The sequence below is a fragment of the Kwoniella botswanensis genome, chromosome 2, assembly GCF_036426115.1.
Source record: "Kwoniella botswanensis chromosome 2, complete sequence".
NCBI classification, from domain to species: Eukaryota; Fungi; Basidiomycota; class Tremellomycetes; order Tremellales; family Cryptococcaceae; genus Kwoniella; species Kwoniella botswanensis.
In genome coordinates this window covers 838,437-865,358 of record NC_088600.1, presented here as the reverse complement: position 1 = coordinate 865,358, position 26,922 = coordinate 838,437, and the positions used below count along the sequence as shown (strand labels likewise).

Here is a 26,922-nt window from a genome sequence, read left to right as displayed (position 1 = left end):
TTGCTCGACAATTACCTGCTGATACTTATAGCTTAATCAAGCGCACGCAAGATATTTCCCATTTTTCACTAAATCTATTCATATTTTCATAGCTCATATAACATATCCTCTTCGATTTCCTGGTATCGAGTCAAAGTCAAAGGACACCATCGCCAATCACTTCGCTCAAGTACCTCGCTTTCATTCATATCCCAAAAATCAAAATTTTCTTGTTCCATTGTCAACTTTGATATTCTTGCCACCCCTGACCTGTCTGTCTAGATCCCTTTGTCAAAAAATATCGTAATGGCGAAAAAGAAGAAGACTCCTCCTACCGAAGCACATCCTCCAACCGTACATTCTATTGAACCTCCTACGGAAGCTCCCGATCCAGATAGACCACCAAGTCAACATCATCATCACGACCATGAACACCACCATCATCATTCGCATTATGCCAGATCAGTAGATTCAGAAGGGAATGTCAAAGAAACCAAGACTGAGATAGTAGAGATAAAAGAAGTCAAAGAGATTCCTGCGGATCAAATCGATCAAGGGGAAGAAGAGAAAGCTCCTTCAAATGCAAGTAAGAAATCTAAAAGTGTTAAAGCCCCTACAGCTGCATCTACTGCCAAACCACCTTCATCAAAACCGTCAACGGTGAAATCACCTTCTACTAAAGCTCCCACGGTCGGACCGCCCTCGACAAAAACACCAACAGTGAAACCACCCTCAGTGAAAGAACCACCTCCACCAGCCTCTCCGGCTCCTTCTCACAAATCAGTCAGATCATCCCATTCACACCATCATCAACCCCCCGTCATCGTAAACGTTACCATCCCTCAGGCCGCTCCTGCTCCGCCTCCCGCACCTATTATAATCCCTCAGCCTGCTCCCGCCGAGGTAGTCGAACAAGAAGAAGTGATAATTGACGAACCAGTCACATCTACACCACTGGTCGTACCTACACCTATCAAAACTCCTACAATCACCCCACCAAGTCCTAAACCATCTACAATCAAATCAGTCAAATCGAAAGCCAAATCCATCGCTCCTGCTCCGACGGTAGTCGAGGAAGCTGAAGAGCCACCTTTGGAAGAAGAAGTGACGGAAGAAACTAAAGTGGTAACTACTACTACAACAACAACAACAAAGAAAAGACCTCCTTCACCACCTAAGAGTCCTGAAGTCATATCTACGGATAATCCATTCGTTGAGAACATCGATGAACCCCCTCCACCACCAAAATCAACGAAAGCTAAATCTGTCGCTCCTCCTCCTCCTTCTGCTGCTGCTGCCAAATCAATCAGATCCAAACCTAAGACTTTACCTCCTCCTTCACCTGTACCTACGATTCACTCTATAGCGGCCACACCCTTTGCACACACTCCGATGAAATTACCTTCTTTATTCAAATCTTCTCCGGGAGGATCGGGTGGATCCGGTAAGAAGAAACGTATGAAGATTATCGAAACTACCACCGTAGAGAAAATAATCGTCCCTGTGGATTCTGACGAAGAAGTTGAAGAGGTCATAGTGGAAGAAGAGGTAGATACGGCCGCTACGACCGTTGGGAATGCTACGACGAAGGGAATAGGCGGTGCTAGAAGTAATGCATTGACTGCTACGCCCGGTAGGAGAAGTGGTACTAAAGCTGGTTTGAGACCTATCCCAATGGGTAAGTTTATGATCATTGCATATCGCCTAAACAACGCACAGCGTAGAAGCATGAACACTAATGATGTCATTCACTATACTATATTGTAGTCGATTATCAAGCTTTGATACAATCTACATCACCTCCATCTGTAAAGAAGACTCTCCCCTCGCTTCCTCCTTCCGGTACGGTCGCTGGTCCGAAGACGATCGTCACTTACTCTGCTCAATTAGATAGAGACTCACAAGGTAACGAACATCTTCATGCTAGGATGAGAGATCATACAGGAGTCTTCAAAGGTCCTTCCCCATCTGTAATCCCCGGTTCTATTCATTCTCCACCACCGCCTACAATGCCTGCACCAAGTATCGCTCCTCAACCTCAAGGTCCCAAGACGATCGTCACGTACTCTGCTCAGCTGGACCGAGACTCTCATGGTAACGAACATCTCCACGGAAGATTGAGGGATCATACAGGAGCAACCCCAGCAGCACCTACGTTGGCTGCACCAACTGCATATGCCCAAACGACCTATGTACCAGCAGCTACCACGTACATACCTGCTCCTACGAATGTCGCACCTCCCCCTGCCCCTACTTTACCTACCGCTACCCCTGGTTCAGTACCTGAAGGACCCAAAACCATCGTTACACTCTCTGCTCAGCTCGATCGAGATTCAAAAGGAAACGAGCATCTGCATGCTAAGATGAGGGATCATAAGGGAGTGACTAAAGGCTTGGAACTAGATACAGGAGAAGGTCTACCTTTGGAAACCGAGAAGGGACGTAAGAAAAGGGAGAAAAAGGAAAACAAATTAGCTGAGAAGTTAACTGCTAAAGAGGCTTCGAAAGGATTGCAAGGTAACCCGTATAAACCGATCGGTGGGGGTGTACCTCCTCCTAAATCTGAAAGGTGAGTTCCTATCCTACGTCTTCATGGCAATTCCTACGAAGAAAGGAGGATTGCTTTGAATGTGAACTTTGAATCAAAACTAATCGATGGATCGGATCTGAACTTGGTTATGCATATCCTCCTGCACCGACCGTCATTGAACAAGCGGCGAAAGAAAGATTCCAGAATAGATTTAACGGCGGTGGGGGTGGAGTACAACCTCCTGGAATGGGTATGAGCATGGGATTGGGAATGGGAATGGGAGGTATGGGGTGAGTTCTTAGTGCTCTGTCGTCATTCCTACTTTTCCTTTCGCGAAACTTCTCCTTTACCCTTTTCCCTTTGTTCCCTTTTGCGATTCGAACGGATACTTGACAGAAGGACGCTGCTTTTGGATGGTATGGTGTTTTTGTTTCATTGGGGGATCCCGTTGTCAAAGTGACTGTCAGGGACCATCCTTTGGTTCAACATACACACACCGAACATACATTGACGCACTGACCTCTTTCTGTTGCATCATCACCCACCCCTCTACCAACTACCATCGCACCAACAAACATCGATTCAACTTTCTCACCTACTATAACTTGTTCTGTACTCCTTTGTACTTTTGTACTTCTTATATATATTCATATGCTCTATTCGTAAATATTCTTCAACTTTGTACCGACCATTCATCATACCACCTTTTCATTCTCATACCATAGACCACCTTACCCACCGATTCAACCAGCTTTATATCCAAGACCACCGCCGCTAGTCGCAACTCGTCCACCAATGTTTGGTCCACCCATGATGGGAATGGGAATGGGAATGCCCATGGGCGGAATGGGTATGGGGATGGGGATGCCAATGATGGGTATGGGAATGCCAATGGGCATGTCAATGCCTATGGCCACTCCCATACCTGGTGTGGTACCTGGTCAACCAGGTATGGGATGGTATAATTCTTTACCTGGAAGATTCGGGAGAGATATGTTGGGAAGAGGTACGCAAGGTCCTGGAATGTGATTCTACCATGAACCATAACATGAATTGATGTCTTTCTTTTCTCGGTTGATTTTGGTCGCTGTGATGCAGACTTCGCGGGACCTGGTGGAGTTGGTTCAAGGTATGCAAGTCTGTCCATTATGTGAACACACCATGTCATCTACAGAGGACTTCATATATCGCCTGTGACATCTTGCATGAGATCTATACCTCACATTCAAAATTCTTCGACCGCTACTCCATCGTTCACAACTTTGCGACTCGACCTTCCTGGGATAGAAGCTGATGGTACCCTTTATTTCTAGTCAACCATATCGACCACCCGATCCATCCGCTCTACCACCCATGCCGTTCGGATTACCATTTATCGCTAGACCAGGTCAAGAAGGTTTTGATCAGTATGGAAGGATGTGTGAGTGGTTGCTCGATGAACATCCCATCAAAGACCAAGCTGATATATGATCGAAATTGCTATAGTACCACCCGATTTACCTGAAGGTGAGTAGAACATGAATATTAATCAAGCTTTGTTTTAATTACTATGTGTACATCTGCTAATCTTTCTTCATATATGCAGGATGGGACGGTTGGGGACGTCCCTTAGTATCTACCAACCCTGCACCGAACGCTCCTCCTGGTGGACCAGGTGGACCTCTCCCACCTCCCGCTCCAGCAGCAGCACAAGCAGCCGGTGTACCTCCTCAACCAACAGCCACTCAAACTCAACAAATGCCATTCAGCTCTTCGTACGGTACATCCTCAATGACGGGGACGGGAAGTAGATCAATGTCAAGTACGCTGAGTTCGAACGGGACGGGTAGACCTGATCAGTACGTAGGCTGGTTGAACTATTATTTGATTAGTCCCAGGAGTCATTTGGATGATCCGAGAGGGTATGAGGAGATTTGGGAGGAGAGTATCAAAAAGAGGATTGATCAGTGATCTAAACTCTGGATAGAGGAAAGAAGATTGGCTTGAGAAAAGAGTGAGGTAGAGAACAAAAGGAAGAATCACCCTTTTCTTGTCTTGTGTTTCTGGGGGAAACCTTATTGTAAGCATATACCGTCGAATCATGCATATTGATATTTTGGATTTTATCTTCGATTCTAGACCACCATGTTTCGATCGACCACCCGCGAAATCAGATTCGTATTTCCGATACGACGCCTTTCAACCTTTCTCATTACCTTGTTCGAGCTTGAATTACCCACATCAATTGCATCTACCGCCGGAATTGGTCAGTCATGATGTTAATGAAGAAGATTGGTGAGTACCAACCTGCTCTTCTTTGGGTAGGATGCAGATTAATGAAATTATGATCAACGAATTCTGTCGTGTTAAATCCTGTATATCGTACCTCGCTAATCATTCTCATGAATTGATTTCAGGTCAAGGTTCATTGACGATCTCTCCAAAGAGGCACTAACCAACGCCCGACATCCTCTCCATCATCATGCTCGTGGTGGAAGAGGTATGGGTCCCGAACCCGTTTTGTCCGAGGCAGTCCATTCGTTATTAGCTTCTTGGGCCGTAGCATTCTTCTCCCCTAGGGGAATCAAAATCTATGCAGCAACAGAAGAATCAAATGAACGTATCCTCCCGCCTCCTATCGAACCTCCTCCTCTCAAGAGGGGATATTCTCATGCAGACGAATGGTCAGATGAAGAATATTCTTCAAATGGTGAATACAATTTCGATGATTTATCTGAAGATGAGGAAGAAAGACACCAAAGGAAAAAAGATATGTATCTCCCTAGGATCGAAAGACAATGGCGTAAAGATGAGAGATTGATCAAAAGACGAAGAGAGAAGAGAAGAAGATTGAGAGAAGGTGAATTGAGATTAAGTAGGGTAGTAGGTAATTGGGAAATTCACTTTATTTGTTCGACACCGACTATCTGGCAGCAGGGGGCTAGACCTAGAGGTTATGGAGAACCTGTTATAAGGTTGAGGAGGTAAAAAGAATACGATGTCAGCGTCATACACTTTGTTCAGGTTATTCAATAGGTTCAAGAAGGAATATGGAAATCATGTGATTGTTAATGATGGTCAATAAAGTATGTAGAAGATCAATTCGGCAGATTGTCATTTGGCAGGTAAAAGAATTACATTGCCCAAGTTAGTGTTTTGTCATTTTATGATACTGTTATATATTATGTTGATATGCATTTTGGAGTTACTTGTACAACCACTTGACCAACAGTACAGGACAATCCGAAATTATGATGATGATTTGATAGTATTAACACAGTGAGTAAATTGGTACATGAGTTAGAATGAATTGTCGGGTATATAGGATATGATGTAAACCGTGAATCGTAAATCGTGAATCATAAATTTATCAATGTCTTCTTCGTTGACCAGTTGGATCTTCAGTGAAAAATGAGATGCTCTATAAAGTAAAACATGATATGATAAGCCGATCTCACTACAGGAATTCCCAAGAGCGCATTCCAAATCATACTCACCTGCAAATCGAGGTATCTTTTCAAATCCTTTTTCCAACCTCTTCTCTCCTTATCTATACCAGAAGCTATTGATTTACTTATCAGCTCGTCAAAGCTTATTGGCTACATCACAATTACTCTCATCAGCTTCAAATGACTATAATTCAAAGCACTCAATCGAGGCAGATACAGAAACATGAATTTACCTCGTATCGTAATATCCTTAAATACAATTCGTGATCGTCCATGATCAACTTATAAAACATTTTACTCAAAGCTTCATATGTAGTTTTCCCTTTTGGTTCCTCCCTCTCTTTCTCCTTCTCTTTGGCCTTAGCTTTCGCTTTGGCTTTACGTTGCGTTGGTGTTGGTGATGTAAGGGGTTCTTCTTGACTATCTTTAACATTTATAGCTGTTCGCTTCGATTTGCCTTTGTTAGATTTCACTTGAGCGAGAGGCACATCGGCTGAACTGATACTTGATTCCCTTTCTCTTTCACTTTGTCTATCAGCCATCTCAGTCTGATCCTTCTCAGTAGATTTTCTAGATGTCGAGCTCGTTTTCGATTTCGGTTTGCCATGTGCGGCAGGGTGAAGTAAAGCCGGATTGATGGCTTTCCAACATTCCATAGCTATCTTTTCTAATGCCTGATGATCATTACTCGTCCGAAATCCATATCCAGTCACCAGTTTCTGTAAAACGACATCAATCAATCAGCTCGACCTGACACGCATCCCAAAGACATCCAGTGAATTAGGTACTTACTTGAAGTTTCTTCAATTCCCATGTAGAGTAATCTGGCATACCTCGCTGTATCAGCTGAGCCGTAGTCTCCAGTTCTCCGACCCCCTCATTTTCGTCCGCATTTTCTTTATCTGGGTCTCGCGTGTGCTCGTCATCACTAGTGGCAGACAGACCTTCTGCCTCGTCCTCTTCATTGACATCGTCCTCATCCCAGGCCCATTCCAAATACGCATCCCTGCCCCATTCTTCCTTATCTTCCTCTTCCTCATCAAGTCCCGCTTCGGACGGTGCCACGGAAGATACAGATATAGCTTCATCATCCTCATTATCTCGTTCTTCATGACTACTGCCACCGCCAGCTCCATCCCATGACAGTACAGCTTCATCGCCCCAATTATCCTCATCTTCATTCTGGTGGATCACTTCGATGTCCGGTGAGCTTGATGGGATAGTATACACTATCTGAGCAGGAGTGGGTGTAGTAAATTGTTCTCTTCTTCGCATCGTCGATGTTGAAGCTCGAGGTGTAGGTGTAGTGGAGTATATAGATGAGGGACCAAGTAGCCTTTGAGGTGTAGGTGAAGGTGTAATCGTGGAAGCAATCTCTACAGATTGTGATTTATACGAATTTACCTGTCCACCCTCCTGTTCTTCCGATAGGTGTTCCCCCACCTCCCCATCCAAGAGCGAAGAGTCGTTCGTCATTGTCGATTTCGTCATAGGAGAGATCCCCATCGACTCGCGGATCTCCCCATCCTCGAAAGGGTTTCTTCGTCCGATCGCCCACTCTTCCTTCTCCCTCTCCTTCTCCTTTCTCTTCTGGATTTTCATCCATACACGACAAATCGTTTCCATCTTCATAGAAATCCAAGCCCTCCCTTTGGGAAAATTGACGTTTCTGAGAAGAAGGTGGTAATGGTATATCAAAATCTGCATCTTCATCTTCAGATTGACGATTCGGGGAATCAACGGGTGTTATAGGTGATCTCGATGGTGAACCAGAAGGGGAACCAGAAGGTGATTGTTTGGCGTATATTTGAGCTAGAGAAGATTCACCTAACGATTGTGTGGAAGGTAGGTACAGGTCCATCTCATCCTCTGTATCGCTCCGAGTTTCTGTACCTTTCAATTTCCTATTACTTGGAGAAGTATTAGGTGAAGGTGTTTTTGGTATCGATCCAAGTTCGACTTCAGGTTCACGTGGTGGACTTGAATCACCTATAAATTCCTTCAATCTACTTCTCACTTGCTTCTCCCAATCATCTTCCAACCTCTCATGACTAGCTTTAACACTCGTAAAACTCCTCAACCCCAAAAGCGACTTTTTCTTTCCTTTATTACTTGGCGAAGAAACATCTTCCAAGGAGTCTGATCGACGTACGTGCAGATCCAACAATGAAGTAGGTTCAGTAGATTTCGATTGAACTTGCAATAAACCTTCGTTGATTAGGTGTTTGAGATCAGGTGGTGGGTTGGGTGGTCGATAAAGCGGTGGACGACAAGTTGATATGTGTCTCTGAAACGAATTATCAGCCAAAGATCGTTCAACTTTACATATTTACCGATTGAAGTGAATATAAACGAAGATGTAAGGTGCACAGCCCATACTCACCCACTTTGCAGCTCCCGAATCAGTCTTCTTAAACCTGATTTTACATACCACGCAATTATCCAACGGTAACAGTATAGCTGTCCGACCCAACCAGTCCGGTACGGGTAGAGGTACAAGTGCCAAATCAGGTAACAATGGTAGGGATGGTTGTCGTTGTTCTTGTGTACGTTCTATTTCCTCATCATCGATAATAGTGATAGGTTGATTGATCTTCGATTTGCCTTTACTTTTACCTTTTCTCGAAGAAGTATCTGAGGTTGAGCGTGAGTTCACTTTGGTTTCTTTCTTAGATGATTTGCCATTTGATACTACAGTGGATGGTCCAACAGAAGGTGATCTAGATGTAGAGGAACTCGACGATCTAACTCTGTCACCTAACACATCATGATTCAACTTATATTTCTGTACGAGGTTGCTTATTTTCGTTCCTACAAATACCGGTTCATCTTCGTCCTCTTCATCGTCATCTAGAATGACCAGAGATTCAGGTTCAACGGTCGATCGCTTTGGAATGTATCTATGAGTCGATGGACCAGGTCCAGCTTTGGACGAGGGAGGTGGGATGTAGATGGGTTCATCAGAAGAAGTCGACGATGTTGAGGGATGATGGGATAAAGGTGGAGGAGCCATTTTGAGGGCGAACTAGTAGGCTAGCATTGGGCAGATAATCGCGGAGCTTCGGGATATGATAGGAGCTGATAGGAGTGAGAATCGGAGATCAGAGATTGCACAAAATGATATCGTGAGATGGACGATAACGCAACAGTACGTCACGTCTGATAAGTTGAATCGTTGTCGCAAAAGTCAAAACTCACGCGACAGATTGAACGAATTCAACCAGAGTCACTCGACATGTTAACAACCAGTACTTGATGGTGTACCGTACCATTGAAATCCAGTATCTCATATGCATATACAATTGATTTCCCATACCAGTTAGACGCAGACGAAAGAAGGATGCTATATATAATTTGATGGGTTTGATGTTTTAATGAAATGAAATAAGGAAAAAAGATGCAAGTGTATATATATATTTATTCAATGTATATAACGTATGTTCATGATAAAGGGAGAAGATCATATGCTAAGTTTCATTGAAATTACTTTTCTTTCTGCTGTTGTCGTTGTTGTTCCGCTGTATGAGGAATCTGTGTTCCGCTCCACTCTACCTTTCTTTTTTTGTCTAATAATATATAACCTGCTACCACTCTGATCTATCAACTCCAAGCTAACATCATATATCTGATAGGTGTTTCTCGCGCATCCACTATAATTTCTGCGTAGCAGGATCAGGATGTTCGTTCCCCTCTCCCACAACCTTCGGTCCATCCCCACCTATACTTTTAGCCGGGGGAGGAGGCGCACCGACTCCAACTCCAACCCCAAGTTGACCAAATGAATTCGTCAAGCTTTCCACACCTACACCCGGTAGAGGGGCACTCTCATTAGCAGGCGATAGTAACGTACTGGGCGAGATGAAGTTTGCAGGGGTATCTTGTTCTTTCGCCTTTGTCAGATTTCTATTCGATTGAGCGACTGCTGAATTTTGGGATTGTCTCACTGAAGGGGGAGGTTTGATTGAAGATTTCACTGAACCCGGTGGAGGAGGGATCAAAGGTGCAGGAGTAGAATCGAATGGTTTAAACGCAGGTAAAGTATCGAGGTTACCTTCTGGTACACCACCTAATTGTAATCCCTGTGATCTACCATTGGGAGCGGGTGGAGCAGAATTGGGACTTCTGGTATTCCCATTTCCACCAACTTGAGTGCCGATTCGAGAAGGTCCAGGTCCACTTATCCTGTCCATGGGCATACCTGGACTAGCATGTAATCTGGGATCATACCCCGGCCAGGCACTTGAAGAGGAAGAAGAAGGGTTATTACCGGAAGCCGATGCTGATGATGAGTGAGGTTGTAATCCCTTTCCTAATTCCAGTTGGGCATACAATCGATGAGGACTCAATGGAGCACTTATCGTTCCTGACGTAGGGCCATTCCCACCTTCATATGCTGATGCTGATCTTCGAGACGTTGGTGCTCCCCTATAAGCACCTCCGGGAGTTTCCAATCCCCTCGTACCCTTGTCTCTACCTCTTCCACCTCGTTCACTAAGCCCAAGATCATCGAATCCTAATCCCAGTCCTCCCACGCCACCAAGATTCGATCCTTGACTCTGGAGCCACAGATCTTGAGCTGAGTACTCAGGGAAGTCGTCATCGTTCTGTTGACCTCTTCGTGCATTAGGCGCATCAAGCATAGGTCCTCCACCGAATCGATCAAACGGAACTTGAGAGTGACTTCGATATCCGTTGTTTACGTGAGGATTGGTAAACTGTCCTCGAGTGGCAGACAAAGCTCGAGGAGCGGGAGAGGCGGATCTTGGAGCTCTATGTAGGTCGTCGTCTCTTTCTCTACATAATTCAGCGAGAGCAAGGACGGCTCGATCCGGTCGTTGAGTAAGGATCTGGAAGATGGGTTGGTCAGCTCAATTTATGGGAATGAGTTGAATACGTGATCACTTACTCGAGTGGCTCGCATAAATTCTCCTCGGATCTGTAAGAAAAAACCTGATTCAATATCTGCATAATCGATTGATCGCGAGCCCTGGACGTACCGTATACAGTCCGTCTTTCGTCACGGTTCTAGCAACATTATAGGTAATCTCGAATGGATCCTATAATTTAGGGTCAGCTGATATACCGATGTCCTGGTGATCAATGAGCTTACCTCGATACATAGTCTATTGCGGTCTCTAGCCATCTCGTTCAACCCTCCGACATCGATCTAAAAGGGGATGAGAATCAGCATTTAATGTCTCCAACTCGTGAATTCCGACCAGGTGAGACTGACATCGTTAACCCAACCTTTACTCTCTTTCGTCAACTGACCAGCTCGCAGCGATAGTACAGAATTATTAAATTGGAAATCATGTGAGAAGAAGCGGAAGAAGTCGATGAGCCTTGAACAAGGAGCAAAAGGCAATCAATCAGTTGACTATTTAGCTACGGGCACAAATTCGCTTACAGTTCTCCAACACTTTCGAAATTAACTGAACTCCATTCCCTTCTTAGTGTTTCGACATCATCAAAGAAATACACATTTCTACCTTCGAGCATGACTTCTTCTTCTTCCATCGGTCTCATGGGCATGATACGTTGTAAGTTCGGCAATACCGGGGGTTGTTTGACATGCACGAGGTAATAGAGTACCATAAGGGTGAAACCGTCTATTATTTCACGTCAACAAACGTCCCTACCATACGGAGGAACAAGTTGATTGGGTTATTATACTTACATGAAGATAATGTACCTCGGTATGGTGAGTTGATCCTACGTCTCTTTGACCAGACTTTGACTGAACAGTTGTATGCCATTATCAGCAAAATTTCTGATAGATACGTTTAATATTCATGCTGTTGTAGGAATTATTGAGGTACTCACGGAATAACACCAATGTCCTGACTCGAGCAGGATCAATCGTAGCATAAGTCAACAACAACCTCGTATTTTCAATAGCCAACCTGTTCTCAATCCCGATATCACAAGCGATACCTGAGAATTCCAAGTCCAAATCATCAGCTCCCACTCACATCCCAGATGATTGTCGCGTCATTTAGATTGGTATTATATTATGGGCAAAAACGATGCTATTCAAGACATACCAAATGGTAGAGCAGGTGAAGGGGCTAATTCCAATTTCAGTATAGGTATTCTAGCTCTTGGTAAGGGCTTAACATTAAAATTTGTTTCCTATAAATGAACAACATGACGTTAGTCATTCATCGTTTTCTTGGTAATGCTAGAGGCAGGGATGTGCTTGGAACTTTCGGTACTGACGCGTTCGAGAAGGGAAGCCATTGATTCAACGAAATTTCCAGGTTCAATAGTAGCGTTTGGATCGTCGATCAATACTACCAGATCCATATCTACCCAAATACAAGAAACATAATCAATATTGACAGAACATTCAACGCGGGGCAGGGTAGAGAAAACTCGACTCTACTTACCTGAATTCCTTAGCCCAAATGAATTACAACTACTTCCAAAGCTCAATAGACGTGCGGAAGGTTCGAGTGTTTTGATCAATTTTTCAATCAGACCTCGTACTCTAAACACAACACAAAAAGGACGATTAGATTCAATTTCGGCCTTATTGATTTTGTTATTCTATTTGATTTGACTTCATGGTATGTATATATGATGTGGTTGATCCAAATACAGGGAGTTACGATTTTGATTTTGGTACATCTCTGGGTCAATCGAAAGGAAACATAGAAAGTCTAGACTCACTCTTCTTTCACATTCAACTCTTCACTCGTCGGTAAGAGGGGCAGCACAAAGCTGAACAACGAAGTCGACAGATCATTTAGAAATCTTCGATGTAACACACCGGGGTGCATTTTGTCAGGCATTGGAGGGGTGGTGGTTCAAATACGGTAAAATCTGTTTCTGACAATCACCAGTATCCATCGTTAACTTTGCTCTGCAATCTGATGGTTGCAGAACTTTGCAAAGGCGGGATACTGAGGAGTATAGATTGATTGATGTAGGAGTACAAGTATGATTCGGCTCACCGAGCTGACGATTGATCTAAACTGGCCGACGACCCACAGGTTTTGGTATTCTTCTACTCTATATGCTACTGTTCACTCAGCCCCGATTCCTATGTATCACTTGAAGACTACTGGACCTTAGTCGTATACTGTATCGATGTATGCCAGATCAAGTTGATGACGCGAATTTGATGGTTTGATTGGATTGATTCTTAGTCTTCTGTCGTGAAGTAAGGTGAGCTGAGCTGAAAGGCCGTTGTGTGTCGTATGGGTTTCTCTCGAGGAGTGTGATGATTATCAAGATAGTCTATTCAGATGTTTTGAAAGGTTGCTATATTCTCCAAGCTATCTAATTCTACTTGATCTGATCTGACGTTACGACAATGATCCAATTTGGCACGCATATATCAATCCAATCCAAATTCTGATTATGCACGTTAAATCCAAAAACCACCAAACTCCTAGACAAACGTTAACTCGTACAAGCGAGAGTCCGAGCGTAACCACCGTTCATCACGTGACTTCCCTTCCCCACTCTCATGGCTGCTACTATTTTTATGCCACATATACACTCACATCTACCCCGGTTGTATGAAATGCATGATGTCAATGGTATAAGCAGATCTACGATCATCCAGCTCTATATATAAGGCAGTACTATACTCCTACTCTGCAATTGTCTAATGCGAAGATAAGTATATCCTCCGCACCAGTCTTCTCCAATTCATCCATGACTTTCGCTACTTCTTTCCTTTCTACCATTGACGAGACCGCTACCCAACCCTCGGTCTCTAGTGGAGATACAGTAGCAGCCCTTCGTCCAGGTGTGATAACCAAAGCTTTGTCCAGATGTTTTCTCTCAATGTTGTAAGATGCGTAAACGTATTTCTTCGAGGCTAATACACCGGCGAATCGAGATTTGATCAATGGGATCAAAGATTGCAAATCCGGTGTCAAGCTCGGGTGAGGGGTTTTAGATGTGATGAGGACTGCTTCGGATTTCATCAAGGTGTGGATGGCGTGAAGACCTGCTGCTCGCATGGTATCTCCGGATTCTGCAAAGAGAAGTGATGGGTTAGCATTGATTCCTTCACTTTTTGATTTCAAATTCCATCCTTGATTACGATAGACGTAGAAGTGGATGTGTCTTGTCGACTCCCATTCACATCATTATGCGGTGTTAACACAATACAATAAGACGGGTGTCATACGGGGTACACACATCGGATACTTTAAGTGACATGATCGAGGTAACTTGCACTCACCGACCAAATCAACGATACCATCTGCCATACCCAACGCACAAGCAGCCTCAACACTCCCACCGACATATTCGACCTTTGTCTGCTTTCCAGTCTTCGAGTCCACACCATCTTTACCGTTGAACAACTCGCCAGCTAAAACTTCAAAAGAGGTGGCTATCCGACCTCCGGATAATCCCTCGACAGTCTGGATAGGTCCAGTAACAGGTACTTGAACTTGTAAAGAGCATTTACCAAATCCTAATTGCAGTAGCTCTTCAATCTGTTCGGAATGGGTAGATTCGGCGATGACGTCCTGGCCTGTTATTCCCAATGCGACTGATCCGAGGGCTACGAATCGTGGGATGTCGGCTGCCGGGAGGAAGACTCTGGGTAGGAGAAATGGGGATTAGCGATTTGCAAATTCGATGATGTTTCAGGTATGACTCTGGTAGATAGGTAGATTAAGAAATACAAGTTGTGTTGTGTAATGAGAGAAAAGGTGTAGATCGGCAAACAGATTATCAAGAAACGTGCGCAATACGCCAAAAGTAAGTTTGACAAAACATCATGAAAAAAGAGATCTACACGATCAATCAAAGTTGTTTATATTACAGAGATGGAGCATGATCGTTTAAAAAAGCAAGAAGCACTCACAAGGCGATAGGATGATTCTGAACCAAAGCGACATCCAATCTATGAGCTCTGTTATATTTGATATCCGCTCCTGCTAAGAGTTCCAAAGTTTTTTCCATCAATCTCCCTTTTTTAGGTACAGCGAACAACAATCTATCTTTCAATGAATCAACTAATAAAGACATGGTCGATTCTGCACCGAATGAGGATTTGGAGGCTCGACCGCCCATGGCTGATGGTTCGGTTGCTGGGGGAGTGACGGTGGTGGAAGGTAAGAGCGAAGAGATACCGGACATGTTGGCTTGGGGCGGATGTTTGTCGGAAGGATGAAAAGGCAGAGACTCGATGAGTTGCAGCAGGTCTAGCCGCTTTTGTTGTGCACTTTATTATAAATTATTGCTATATGAAAAGGAAGATGAAAAAATATCTTTATTTCACTTCCAATTCATGACGTCCATCATTTCGATATTCTGATGGAAAACCAGCAACATGCAACATTTGATCGATTCAACATTTATTCAGGGTAAACACGATCAGGCCTGCAAGAAGCTGTTCCTGAAGTGTGTGGTAGGCATGCGGTAGGGAGATCACCACGAATTGAATACGCGTATATCTGTCAAGTTGTACGTTCTTTTGTTGAAACACAAGAAAGCACAGGGAGAGAGAGTGATCTTACAATGAGTAGAAAGCAAGCAATAAGCACTTGAATAGCTCTCATCTTAGCTCAACCAACACAAAGATAGCGAACGCAACACCGACAAGTACCGCTCGCGCAATCGAGAATACGTGTGACATCACTAGAAATACCTGGCCTCCCAAGGACCTACACAATCTGGTAATTCCCTTTCAACGAAATAGGAAACCACTTATACACGAGGTTTAGGATTCATTCTTTCATTGACTGGAAGACCTTTATCCGTCCGGAAAAGGTGTCTGGCACATTGTCCCATCTTCTTGGATATACTCGATTACCCGGAAAATTGCGACATCCGTCCATCATGTCAGGTGATTCAGCTGCGGGGAAACCAGTCATCGAGGAGGATGTAACTCCGTCAAGTGAGTAGCATGTCAAAGTCGTATCAATATGCTGCAGATCGTATGAGCTGACAATTCTCCATTACATCAAACTTAGCATCGGCACCTGCCTCGGCTCAAAATCCAATCACAACTTCCCCTCCCAAACCTTCAGCTGGTCCATCATCCCCCTCCAAATCAATCGAATCACCTCATCCATCACAGCCCACTCCTTCTCATTCTCGTTCCGGCATAATCGATCTTACTTCACCCCAATCCTCTCCATCAAGGAGACAATCCACCACACCATCACTCACTTCTTCCCGTCCAGCTCCAGCCTCCCCGGCATCTTCCAGACCACCTTCAACACAATTCGACTCTACTCTCAGGGATCGTTCCGGTTCTCTCTCAGCCTCATCTAACAGGAGAGTATCTTCTTCATCAGCTTCGTCATCTACGGCTAAAGGACCGAATTCCAAATCGAGATCGAGGGCATCATCAAAAGTCAGGCCTAAATCTATGCTCGGAACGAATATAACATTACCTGAATCGTCAACTTCCACCGCACCTTCCGAAGATCCAAAGAATTCAAGTACATTACCAATACCTGAACATAACGAACAAGGTCCATCTGCTTCAACATCGGTATCCGCATCGCAAATGATGGAATCATCATGGGGTGATGATACTCCTACTGAATCATTTCAAGTCATCTTACCTTCAGTTATCATTCGTGATTTCGCATACCCATCTACAGACGAGAGGTTTCATGGTAGAGGTGTGATAGAGGATGAAGGAAATGCAAGTGAATCAAATTCAAATGTGTTCAAATGGCCTTGGAAAGGTGATCCCGCGGAAAGTTCGTCAGGTGGAGCGGGAGGGGGTTGGGGTGGATTTGGTTTTCTGGGAGGATGGAGAAACAGATCTACTCAAGATAAAGATGATAGACCGACATTCGAAGATGACGACGACGAAGATGATATTTCAGATGATGATGAAAGGGATGATCAATATTATTCGTCACCTGCTCAATCCGATTCCGGATTTAGTCCCTCGGCCTCGACATCTTCGTACTCTTACAATATTCTCGAACCACTTTCTCCCTCCATAGAGCCCAAAGGATATTTTCGCGCGGCCTATCCGTTCCAGGCATTAAGCTCGGGCGAAATGAATCTCCAAGAAGGTGATTTGGTGAATCTCGTAGGAAGAGGGAATGGTGATCCAGGTTGGGTCATTGCTAGATGGGTGAATATCCAAAATGGCAAAATTATAGGTATAGATGAGAAAGTGGGATTGGTACCGGAAAGTTATTTAGAGAGAGTTGAAGTGGTTGAGGATTAGTTGAGGATGAGACAAGACATGGAACTGGCGAGTACGGTGGAAACATGGAGGAGGAAAGTTCATCCAGGTTGTGTATGTGGTTGCGTAAAAGGTATTCTGATCTTTGGTTAGAGTAGAGTCAATGGGTGGCAAGAGTATAAAAGGTGTATGAGAAGAAGAAATAATGAAATGAATAGTGAGCCAAGAAAGAGTATCGTGGCAGGTGGAAAGAAGGAAGCAAGGATGAAGATGATCATTCGATCATTAACTCTCAGTGACTGATATATAGTCTAGTTCAAGGGAATTCTTTCGGATACTCTTTTTCTTCGGTGTATGTAAATCGTCTTTACCCTTTGGGATTATTCGACTTGATGTCAGATAAGTAACGTAGCCTCAGTCCAGTTTTTCGCCTGTTTGTATTTTACGAGTATAAGCAAGACCAAAATTCACTTCATCATATGCATGTAACAAGTCACCTAATTAGTCTTATCATCATGACATGCCACCAATCTGCACGAATGGAAATACTTATGTGTATGAATTCATCTAAGTACGGTGCAGTTCGCCACTCAATATTGGAGATTGAAGGGTACTGTATCTAGTTATTCCCTCCTTGGGCGCTGTTCTCCCCACCTTGTTGTTGTTGTTGTGCATCTTGCTGTTGCTGTTGTAATGCTGCCCAATTATCAGGCCCAGGATCATCTCTCACCTCATTGTAGTCAGTACCCCAAGTCGGAGCATGACTGATGTTACCAGGTTCGAAAGTGAATTCTGCTTCGTCCCAGATTTCTTCTTGTCCCCGTTCTGAAGCGCAGTAAGAACTCCCCGTAGAAGCTTTGCTGTCTTGTCTTTCTGGGACATTACCTTGCGAGGTACCGTCGGTGGTGGTCTGGGTGTTGTCGTCGGTATTAGAGTTGGAGGCTGGGGTAGACATTATGTTTCAAATCAACTCGATGTCACAAGAGGAAATGTGGAAGGTTGTTGATAGGCAGTAACATCCAAGATTGACAGCCCGATTGGGCTCAATGTGGTCTTTTATATGTAGTTCAGATCTCCACAGCGATGTATGCTCAAAGCCAGCTCCATTGATAGAAGACTCCATGTTATCCATAAAACGCTTCCTGATACCTACAAGATACTTGGTACTTCTATCTCGACTAAGAAAAGATGTCATTGCCGTTTTGTTCCTTTGATTTGCTGCATTATACACTGAGGTCACTTGGAGAACCCTTTGACGTATAAAATCCTGAGACTATGTGCATACATGTGACACAAAGGCTATTCAGAGGGTCATGGCGGCAACGCTAAAATGAAATGTAAACTGATTTTCCGACGAAAGGATGAAACGACCAGAAGAAACGCACGCTTACGGTACATTTCGCAGAGAAAGAAACTCTCCTTGTATCTTTGCACTATTCCTATAGCCCTCATGATCGCTTGTATTCACAAATCTTCTCAGACAGACGTGACAGCAGACCAAGTGAAATTAGGAGACACCACGGACTATCGTAATGTCCGTTCAACGACCTCACAGACGCAGGTACGGGCCGTTTGAAAAAAAAAAAAAAAAACGCCACGGTGTGTGCCTGTATCCGCGACCTTGTGTGTAGTTCCTCTGACATAATGCCGGAGGATTGATAAGTCTATAGTCAGAAGAGAGGATAACAAGTGAAACCTACTGACAGTGTACATACAGAGTATACGAGTACTCTGAGAGAGCCCCTCAGCATAAAAGTATCATATCGCATGGTTGCAAATGATCCTTCTTCTCCTTCATTCATTTTACTAATCATTCTTCTACTCACCTCATCGTCTTCCTATCGTGTGATAGATCAACTTTCTCACGATAACGATGAAGTGGTCCAATATTACCTTGCTCCTACTCGCATATGTCAGCTTAGGCCTCGGGGTGGGAGCAGTCCAAATCCCACTGTTGAAATTGAAACAGAACGACCAAACAACCTTATCGTCTGATGTCACCGTCAACCATCTGGCTGAGGACACCGATGCTGGTATCATAGAGAGGGTCGAAGATAAGGAAATCAAGTGGGAATGCGATATTAGATCATGGGTCCGAGCACCTGATCTTAGACCTTCATCTGTTATCCCTGCTGAAACTAGATTATCAGCCAACGGGTCTGATTGTAAAGACATTGAGAAATGGGAAGTAGGACTGAGGTTCAAGGAAAGAGCGATTGTGAAGTTAAAGTGAGTATATGCTTTCTATATTATTGTTTTCAGCTTTTGACACATATATCCTCGAAATACATCATGGGCCCTCATAGTATGAAGGACGAGGGATATCAAGAGTGAACCTAGGAAGGCTGATAACCAATATTTGTCCCTCTTGTATAGGTCAAAATCACTCGATACCAATGACTTCCCCAAAAAACCTACATTCCCCAAACTCAATGATACCGCATACCCTAAATACGATTTTAATGATATTTACTTTGTAGGTGGGAATATGGGTAGAGATCCGTGGGATGAGTACAATCTCCAGATGAAAGAGTATAGTGAGTGTCCCTCCTCGCCTGATTTAGCTCGGATGATTGGGTCGAACATACCGTGTTATGGACCGGGCTGTCATCCCTTGGAAGATTTGACTTGCTGGATTATCAGTTCCAATTGCAACTCAGACGCTAAATTTTCGCCATCGCTATACAGACCTTGCAATTAAGAATGAATCTCTATGGGATGTTCATGGGTCCGAACGTGTCGTATTTGATATTACGCAACAGTTACCTTATACCCCCAAAGGTGAGCAACCCCACTCCTTACTGCTAAATCGGGACATCTAAACTATCTGAAAAGAGTGGAATAAAGGCACGATATGCTAACTTACACCATTCGGCACTACTCGCAGATGCAACCAAAGTTAATGAGATACACGCTTTTGTGGTACAAGTCCCAAATACCAATGTGAGCAACATGAACCATACTTGGTATATGAGCTTGAGTCTGATGATTCGTTTCTCTTCCAGTTCCCACCTGTTGAGAAGCACGGTCGTGGATTCATGTCAGGCGGTAACGGAGATCATGTGAGTGGAATGTTCTTTTCACCTATTATCAATTGAGAGATCTCATTCTGTGCCAAGCTTATTCCGACTACACCGATAGCTTCTCAATACAGAGACTTTGATGGAATATTATCACCTCATTCACCTGTCGAATGGTACCACCCTGGATATCCCAGCAGGTAGAACAGGTTTTATCCCTCACATCAAGTCAAGCCCCAAGAAACATGGTGATGATCACTGGTCAACCGATATCGATCTTGACACTAATAGGATCCAGACCGGGGAAGAACAAGATGATTTGGACCGAAAGTTTGGACGAGGCAGATACGGTCCGAACGCACCGGATTGCGTGAGTCAAGTGTGGATTGGCAGTCTTAATGTTGTATCAACATAAAGCTGATTTCCTGGTGATTGACAGGATAAAGGCAATATGGCCAATTTTCACCTTCAAGTCGGATCGAATATCACAGAAATCATCCAAGGTAAGCAAAAATGCCTATACATGTTGCTTGTACTGATGATCATAACCTGTCAGGTCGAAATATCACTTTGAAGTTTACACTCACCAGGACGGGCAATGGAAGTGAATACCCTGCATATCTTCAAGTCGGAGCCGGTACCCAAAGGAATGTGACCTGGGCATACAACTTTATCGATTCGAATGACGAGTACGACGCGTTATTAGGATCTAATGGGATGAAGAATAGACGGAGATTTGGTCCACCACTCAACATGCTTCAACTTCCCAGTAAAAGAGAATTGGAAAATATGAGAGATAGTAAATTGCACAGGTCCATGTCTTACAGTCTTTCCGATAGTCGATTCCCACTGGGTTATGGTCAATCGAGATATGATATCGAGATGAATGATGAAGTTGGTAAAGATGTATATCAGTTCCAGTTGGAGGTAACTATGTGAGTTGATTGAAAGTGGACCCTTCAGATCGTCTTCAATTAACCGTTTTCACTCCTTTAGCCCAGACGACCATTTTCCTTCTTTCGATAGTACTTTCGAATCTTATCGCTCGATGCTCGAATTCAGATTGACGACTATATTCCTATGCGAGCCTTTGGATCCATATACCGCCAAACCCGAGGATAATAAAACTGAAGATGATGAATGGACTGAATATGACTTACCCTCAAAAGAATATAAGAAGAAACTTCGAGTTGGTACTCATCTTACTCATACCGGATCCATTCCAATCAATCTCACCTTGACAACGAGACATACCATCGTGAGTGAGGCTGCTCCCGCTCCTACGCATTATCTCGATTCAGACGCTCTTGGACCTGTCATACTCCTTCCGAGCCAACAACGCTCGCAAGAGCATAGTAGATTGGGTGTGACCCAAGAAGAAAGTAAAGATCAACTTCGCAAGAACCGATACTCTTCCGCGAGGCATGAACGATACAGACCTGGCAATATTGGTGGTGGATTTTTACATGCTGCCAGACTTTGGCAGAAGAAGGAGAGCAGGGATGCTTAAAATTCCAGCTGCTGCCTGATACACTTGGTTGTGAATAGTCGAGAAGAGTGATCAGCAAGAAACAGGTCGTTTCGTGTATTGCTGTTTATAATTTGTGCCTACCTAATATAATACCGTGACAAACCATGCATCTTGTATATGATGGTATCAGTACGATGAAAACAGCATGGACAACCAATAGTCATGGCGTCCCGAAGGCACTTCATGTTCCTTCCATTCTACCATGCGGTGTATAAAGCAAGCATATCTACCAGTCGAAATAACAGCATAGAGTAATAAGTCTAACACTGTCAAACAACGCTCTATGCGTTTTCCCTCCGCTCGTCGTTTAAGCGCCACACCATCCGGAAATACGGCATAGTCGGCCGAACCCTTCCTTCGGAATCACGTCGCTGTGAGCGCGAGTGAATGAGTGAGTCAGCACGTCATCTCCACCATACGGAAGAACATTCCTTCCCACAACGCAAGAAAAGGCCTCATCGCCATCGTCCATTGGTATCCTCTTATTGCCTCAACTGCACACATCTCACTTCGATCAATCAGATTATACCTCAAAAGCACAAGCTAATCTAATCAAAATGGTCAAGGTACGTCTGTATCTAAGCTATATCAGTTATGCATCCCAATCCCACGTGTGCTAATGGTTTGATTGAATATCTCTTGCATGTTCCCCCTTCATTACCTCTCGGGTCTTCATTCCACCAATCCTCCTTTTCTTTGTTGTGCGATCTTATTGCATCCTTCTCGTGATCATCGTCTCACGTGATGGTACTCTTCACGGCGTATGTCGATCTGCACATACGTATGGCGACCTTATCGGCTACATATGATCCTGTAACATTTCCCTTCACTTTACCTGATCTCCTATCTTCGTCTTTGAACCGACCTTCGTCTCCCTCTTACCTCAACCATACAAAAACCCTCAAACTCGCGACGATGATACCACTCAATAGGCTATCGCTGTTCTCAAAGGTGACTCTTCCGTCTCTGGTGTCATCACCTTCACTCAAGAGAAAGATGGTGCTCCAGTAACTGTATCCGGTGACGTAGGTGTCTCGATCTTTCATCGTTCTCCTTCCTATAATGATTCCTTTCCTCACTCCTCTGTACATTGACACGCTGACTTGTTTTCCGCTCACAGATCAAAAACCTTTCTCCTAACGCCGAGAGAGGTTTCCACGTCCACGAGTTCGGAGATAACTCCAACGGTTGTACTTCCGCCGGTCCCCACTTCAACCCTCACGGTAAGAACCACGGTGGTCCAGATGCCTCTGAAAGACACCTTGGTGATCTTGGTGAGTGCGACATTACTTTTGATCAATTCACCCCAGATTATCGCTCATTGTATATCCACACTCCGCTGCATGTCACTAATTTCACGCTTTACTGACTTTGTTTAATGTATATGTAGGTAACGTCAAGACCGACGGTTCCGGTACTGCCGCTGTCAGCATCACTGGTCAGTCTAGTCATCATAACATGGCCCCTTCAGTCCACCAGAAAGCTGATTGTTATGTGTGCTATTAATTCTTTTTCTACTATGACATTTTATTCCGATATAACTTGTGATCTTCCGTTCCCTCAATTCCCCTCCACAGACAAATCCATCTCTCTCTTTGGCCCTTACTCCATCATCGGACGAACCGTCGTTGTCCACGAGGGTACCGATGACTTCGGTAAAGGTGGTCACCCAGACTCCCTCAAGACCGGTAACGCCGGTGGTAGAGCCGCTTGTGGTGTCATGTGAGTGCAGCTGTCTTCTTTTCACTTCTTCGAAAGATGAAGCTGACATACCCCTCTTTGACATATAGCGGTATCGCTGCTTAAGCGTATTGTCGCAACGTAGAATCGTTAAAGGGTTGATGAGGTTTTGAGGTGATGATGATTGTCATGAATGAGGCATGAATACGAAGTATAAAAAGCAAAGAGAGATGCATAACGTAGTCGCAGTAAGATCACACAGTGAAGAAGCTATATCGCGCAGTACGATACGAGATTGGTTGCATGAGTACATCATAATCAGAATCAATGTTGAGCAGGGATGAGACAAATGAAGGAATAAGAAGATGACAGAGAGGTGAATCAAGACGAGTTGAATGGTTATATGATACGATTTATCCTATCATTCTACTTCCAATACATAAATCCTTCCGATCGATAAGGAGTCAGACCGTATATTCATAGCCGTCCCTTTGATAACAAGGTAAGTTGGCTGCCGAACGACAGATATCCTGATCCCATCGCTTTCTTACTCTTCTTGGTTATAAGGAGAGGAGCGAGGTTTCATATCTTTGCTGCCGAGGAGGTATCATCATTTCTATACAGATATACGAAATCTCTCTGTCAGCTGCAAATCCCGAAGCAAACAGCGAATACAGCTAGACAAACTCAGACTCACCTTTATGAAAGGAAGGATTGAGGAGAAGAAATCGTTGAAATGGTACTAGCATTTGTATTTATACAGTACAGGAAGCAGGGCAAAGTGAAGCGTGGTGAAGGTGAAATTATAACACCGTATAATTCCGGTTGATGTGGCATTTACCGAACAATGGTTGAGTCGCATGTCATGAATGAGCGAGATATTTCGTCAAAATCTATTGTTCAGATCGCATCTTTCAGCTATCTCTCACCGTTCAAAAGGGCTATCAATCAGCATATCATCATAAACTCGTAGCTATAAGACAGCCCAACAGATCTTATATCGGTCTCAGAAGAAAGAAAGGAAGAGCCAGAGCCAAACGGAATTGCAACTTTTATCAAAATACCTATCATCAAATCAACGATTTCCACAGGCATGTCTGATTCAATCAACGACCCAGCTGCTGCTGCAGCTTCAGGCCCTTCGGGACCTATAGAAGAAGTTCAAGTGGACGTAACGAAGCTGACAGCTTTGTCACCTGAAGTAATTTCAAAGCAAGCTACCGTAAGTATTCATCGTCACCTTCAACCTGGTAGGACAGTGGAGAGAAGTACGGCAACTGTTCTTTAACAGAGACTTTCATGATACCAGCTTATGGTGATGGATGTGGTCACGAAGGAAGTATGCTGATTTCTTCCAATTTTGTCTGCAGATCAATATCGGTACGATCGGACATGTAGCTCACGGTAAATCATCGACAGTAAGAGCCATCTCAGGTGTGCAGACCGTCAGATTCAAGAATGAGTTGGAGAGAAATATCACCATCAAATTAGGTTATGCTAATGCCAAGGTGAGTGATCGTCAGAGTGATGGGTGGGTGGCGAGAATCAAGGAAAGGCAAGGAAGAAGGAAGATGGTCTTGTCGAGTCGGATAATGTAAAGGCGGCGTTCGTAATGCGATAATCATTCTCGAGTCGAACTCAAGTGGCGATAGTAATGGAGCTAGAATCACTGGTGTTATAGAAGAAGGATGAAGACATGCGACAGTCAACCTCGAGCTGATGTAATCGATTTCTTCATCAGATATACAAATGTCAAAATCCAAACTGTCCCCCTCCATCATGCTACAAATCGTACCCATCAAGTAAAGAATCTAACCCTAAATGTGAGAGACCTGGATGTGAAGGTCGTATGGAGTTGTTGAGGTGAGTACGATAGTCTCATTCATATCGTAGCAATTGATCGAGTAGCATTTTGGTGCTGACACAACTGCTTGTGCTTCCTTCAGACACGTATCTTTCGTTGATTGTCCTGGTCACGATATTTTGATGGCTACCATGTTGACGGGTGCTGCCGTTAGTGAGTATCGATAATGATATCGATAATGCACATGAGTTCAGTCGCTTCATATGTGAATGGTAATACTGATACGCTCTTTCTTCTTTCAGTGAACGGAGCTCTTCTCCTTATTGCAGGAAATGAATCATGTCCTCAACCGCAAACGGGTGAACATTTAGCTGCGTTGGAAATTATCGGTGTAGACCCCAAGAACATTGTGATTCTTCAGAACAAGATGGATCTGGTGAGAGAAAGTGAAGCTATGGAACATTGTGAGAGTATCAAGAAATTTGTTGAAGGTAATTTAGCTTCCCCCCTCAGTTACATGATGATAATAGCTGATCTCTCTGTATGATCTCAATAGGTACAACCGCCCGACTCGCCCCTATCATCCCCGTTTCCGCCCAGTTGAAATTCAACATTGATGCTGTCGTACAAGCCATCACCAACATCGCTCCTCCAAACTACGATTTCACCGCTGACCCACGAATGGTTGTCATCCGTTCTTTTGATGTTAACAAGCCTGGTGCTGGTGTCGATGAATTGAAAGGTGGTGTTGCTGGTGGTTCCATCTTGCAGGGTGTATTCAAGGTAAGCATCTTCTCTCAACATCATCATACAAGTCTTGTGGAAACCGCAGTCGGTGAAAATCACTAAATTGCATCCTCTGAGATATGTGGGTACGGATAACGATGCTCATATTTGATATTCGGTTCTTTAGGTCGGTCAAGAAGTTGAGATCCGACCAGGTTTGATCACGAGAGATCAAAATGGTGTTTGTACCTGTCGACCATTGAGGTCAAGGATCGTCTCCTTGCACGCCGAACAAAACCACTTGCAGTTCGCTGTACCAGGTGGTCTGATTGGTGTGGGTACTTTAGTCGACCCAGCACTCTGTAGAGCGGATAGGTTGTTGGGTATGGTCATGAGTTCAGTCGGGAAAGGGCCTTCGATCTACACTGAAATCAAAGCTGAAGGTGAGTTTGGGTTCGGGTTCGGCCTTTCTCGTCTATTGTTTCCTAGAAATCGTTTATGATGTTCCATTCATTGTTTTTCAACATCTCACGATACATAATCTTATGACAGACCAGCTAACCCATATTTCTCTTCCTCCTTAGTGTTCCTACTAAGAAGACTCTTAGGAGTGAAAACGGACGACAGCAAAAAAGCCAAAGTATCCAAACTTGTCGTTGGCGAGACCCTATTTGTCAATATCGGAGCTTCACAAACTGGTGGAAGGATCATGGCTGTTAAAGGTGGTGATGTGACGATAGCGTTGACTACTCCCGCATGTACCGAAAAGGGAGAGAAGATTGCTTTGTCGAGAAGAATAGATAAACATTGGAGATTGATCGGTTGGGGTAAAGTAAGATCGGGAGGTACCTTAGCTGAAGTCGTTGATCAAGAGTAAAGAGATAGCATTATTAGTTTTTGGTTGGTTCTCGTGTTGTTGCATGAGAATGCATTCATGTAGATAATTTCACAATGATAAGATGCAGACGAACATGGACATAGCACGCATGGTTTTTATGTCAGGCATGATGTGTCTCTCGAAATACTTGGTCTCCAATCAGTTTGAACGTGTCATTACATCGTCGTACAGTACATGCCTGAATCTGGTATTTAACGATAT

The 26,922-nt window shown here is 44.0% G+C and overlaps 9 protein-coding genes across 9 annotated transcripts; 5 read left to right on the top strand and 4 right to left on the bottom strand.

The window, feature by feature from the left end:
- Positions 1-285: 285 nt before the first annotated feature.
- Positions 286-5,476, top strand: L199_007210 (uncharacterized protein; the record flags this gene model as incomplete). Its single annotated transcript, XM_064892905.1, has 10 exons — positions 286-1,657; positions 1,747-2,548; positions 2,719-2,799; positions 3,235-3,515; positions 3,608-3,638; positions 3,823-3,929; positions 3,995-4,015; positions 4,095-4,347; positions 4,628-4,783; positions 4,906-5,476. The coding sequence occupies 10 exons, from the start codon at positions 286-288 to the stop codon at positions 5,474-5,476; spliced, it is 3,675 nt and encodes a 1,224-aa protein (XP_064748977.1).
- A 382-nt stretch (positions 5,477-5,858) lies between these two features.
- On the bottom strand, positions 5,859-8,950 carry L199_007209 (uncharacterized protein; the record flags this gene model as incomplete). The annotated part of the gene is made up of 6 exons (XM_064892904.1): positions 5,859-5,909; positions 5,986-6,087; positions 6,171-6,656; positions 6,730-7,313; positions 7,381-8,224; positions 8,321-8,950. The coding sequence occupies 6 exons, from the start codon at positions 8,948-8,950 to the stop codon at positions 5,859-5,861; spliced, it is 2,697 nt and encodes an 898-aa protein (XP_064748976.1).
- Positions 8,951-9,587: 637 nt separating this feature from the next.
- L199_007208 (uncharacterized protein) lies at positions 9,588-12,719 on the bottom strand (the record flags this gene model as incomplete). The annotated part of the gene is made up of 12 exons (XM_064892903.1): positions 9,588-10,784; positions 10,844-10,873; positions 10,935-10,994; positions 11,048-11,104; positions 11,171-11,279; positions 11,345-11,546; positions 11,615-11,674; positions 11,761-11,871; positions 11,982-12,069; positions 12,157-12,245; positions 12,327-12,427; positions 12,610-12,719. The coding sequence occupies 12 exons, from the start codon at positions 12,717-12,719 to the stop codon at positions 9,588-9,590; spliced, it is 2,214 nt and encodes a 737-aa protein (XP_064748975.1).
- An 810-nt stretch (positions 12,720-13,529) lies between these two features.
- On the bottom strand, positions 13,530-15,045 carry L199_007207 (ATP phosphoribosyltransferase; the record flags this gene model as incomplete). Its single annotated transcript, XM_064892902.1, has 3 exons — positions 13,530-13,927; positions 14,138-14,502; positions 14,771-15,045. 3 exons carry the CDS (start codon positions 15,043-15,045, stop codon positions 13,530-13,532), a joined length of 1,038 nt encoding a protein of 345 aa, XP_064748974.1.
- A 702-nt stretch (positions 15,046-15,747) lies between these two features.
- L199_007206 (uncharacterized protein) lies at positions 15,748-17,104 on the top strand (the record flags this gene model as incomplete). The annotated part of the gene is made up of 2 exons (XM_064892901.1): positions 15,748-15,805; positions 15,882-17,104. The coding sequence occupies 2 exons, from the start codon at positions 15,748-15,750 to the stop codon at positions 17,102-17,104; spliced, it is 1,281 nt and encodes a 426-aa protein (XP_064748973.1).
- A 577-nt stretch (positions 17,105-17,681) lies between these two features.
- On the bottom strand, positions 17,682-18,017 carry L199_007205 (uncharacterized protein; the record flags this gene model as incomplete). The annotated part of the gene is made up of 1 exon (XM_064892900.1): positions 17,682-18,017. One exon carries the CDS (start codon positions 18,015-18,017, stop codon positions 17,682-17,684), a length of 336 nt encoding a protein of 111 aa, XP_064748972.1.
- Positions 18,018-18,935: 918 nt separating this feature from the next.
- L199_007204 (uncharacterized protein) lies at positions 18,936-21,592 on the top strand (the record flags this gene model as incomplete). Its single annotated transcript, XM_064892899.1, has 9 exons — positions 18,936-19,291; positions 19,439-19,599; positions 19,751-19,843; positions 19,950-20,005; positions 20,068-20,124; positions 20,204-20,452; positions 20,522-20,585; positions 20,639-21,017; positions 21,079-21,592. 9 exons carry the CDS (start codon positions 18,936-18,938, stop codon positions 21,590-21,592), a joined length of 1,929 nt encoding a protein of 642 aa, XP_064748971.1.
- Positions 21,593-22,170: 578 nt separating this feature from the next.
- L199_007203 (superoxide dismutase [Cu-Zn]) lies at positions 22,171-23,339 on the top strand (the record flags this gene model as incomplete). Its single annotated transcript, XM_064892898.1, has 5 exons — positions 22,171-22,179; positions 22,546-22,638; positions 22,734-22,887; positions 23,004-23,051; positions 23,191-23,339. 5 exons carry the CDS (start codon positions 22,171-22,173, stop codon positions 23,337-23,339), a joined length of 453 nt encoding a protein of 150 aa, XP_064748970.1.
- Positions 23,340-24,386: 1,047 nt separating this feature from the next.
- L199_007202 (uncharacterized protein) lies at positions 24,387-26,700 on the top strand (the record flags this gene model as incomplete). Its single annotated transcript, XM_064892897.1, has 8 exons — positions 24,387-24,515; positions 24,664-24,801; positions 25,035-25,156; positions 25,240-25,310; positions 25,400-25,588; positions 25,654-25,880; positions 26,011-26,266; positions 26,408-26,700. 8 exons carry the CDS (start codon positions 24,387-24,389, stop codon positions 26,698-26,700), a joined length of 1,425 nt encoding a protein of 474 aa, XP_064748969.1.
- Positions 26,701-26,922: the final 222 nt, after the last annotated feature.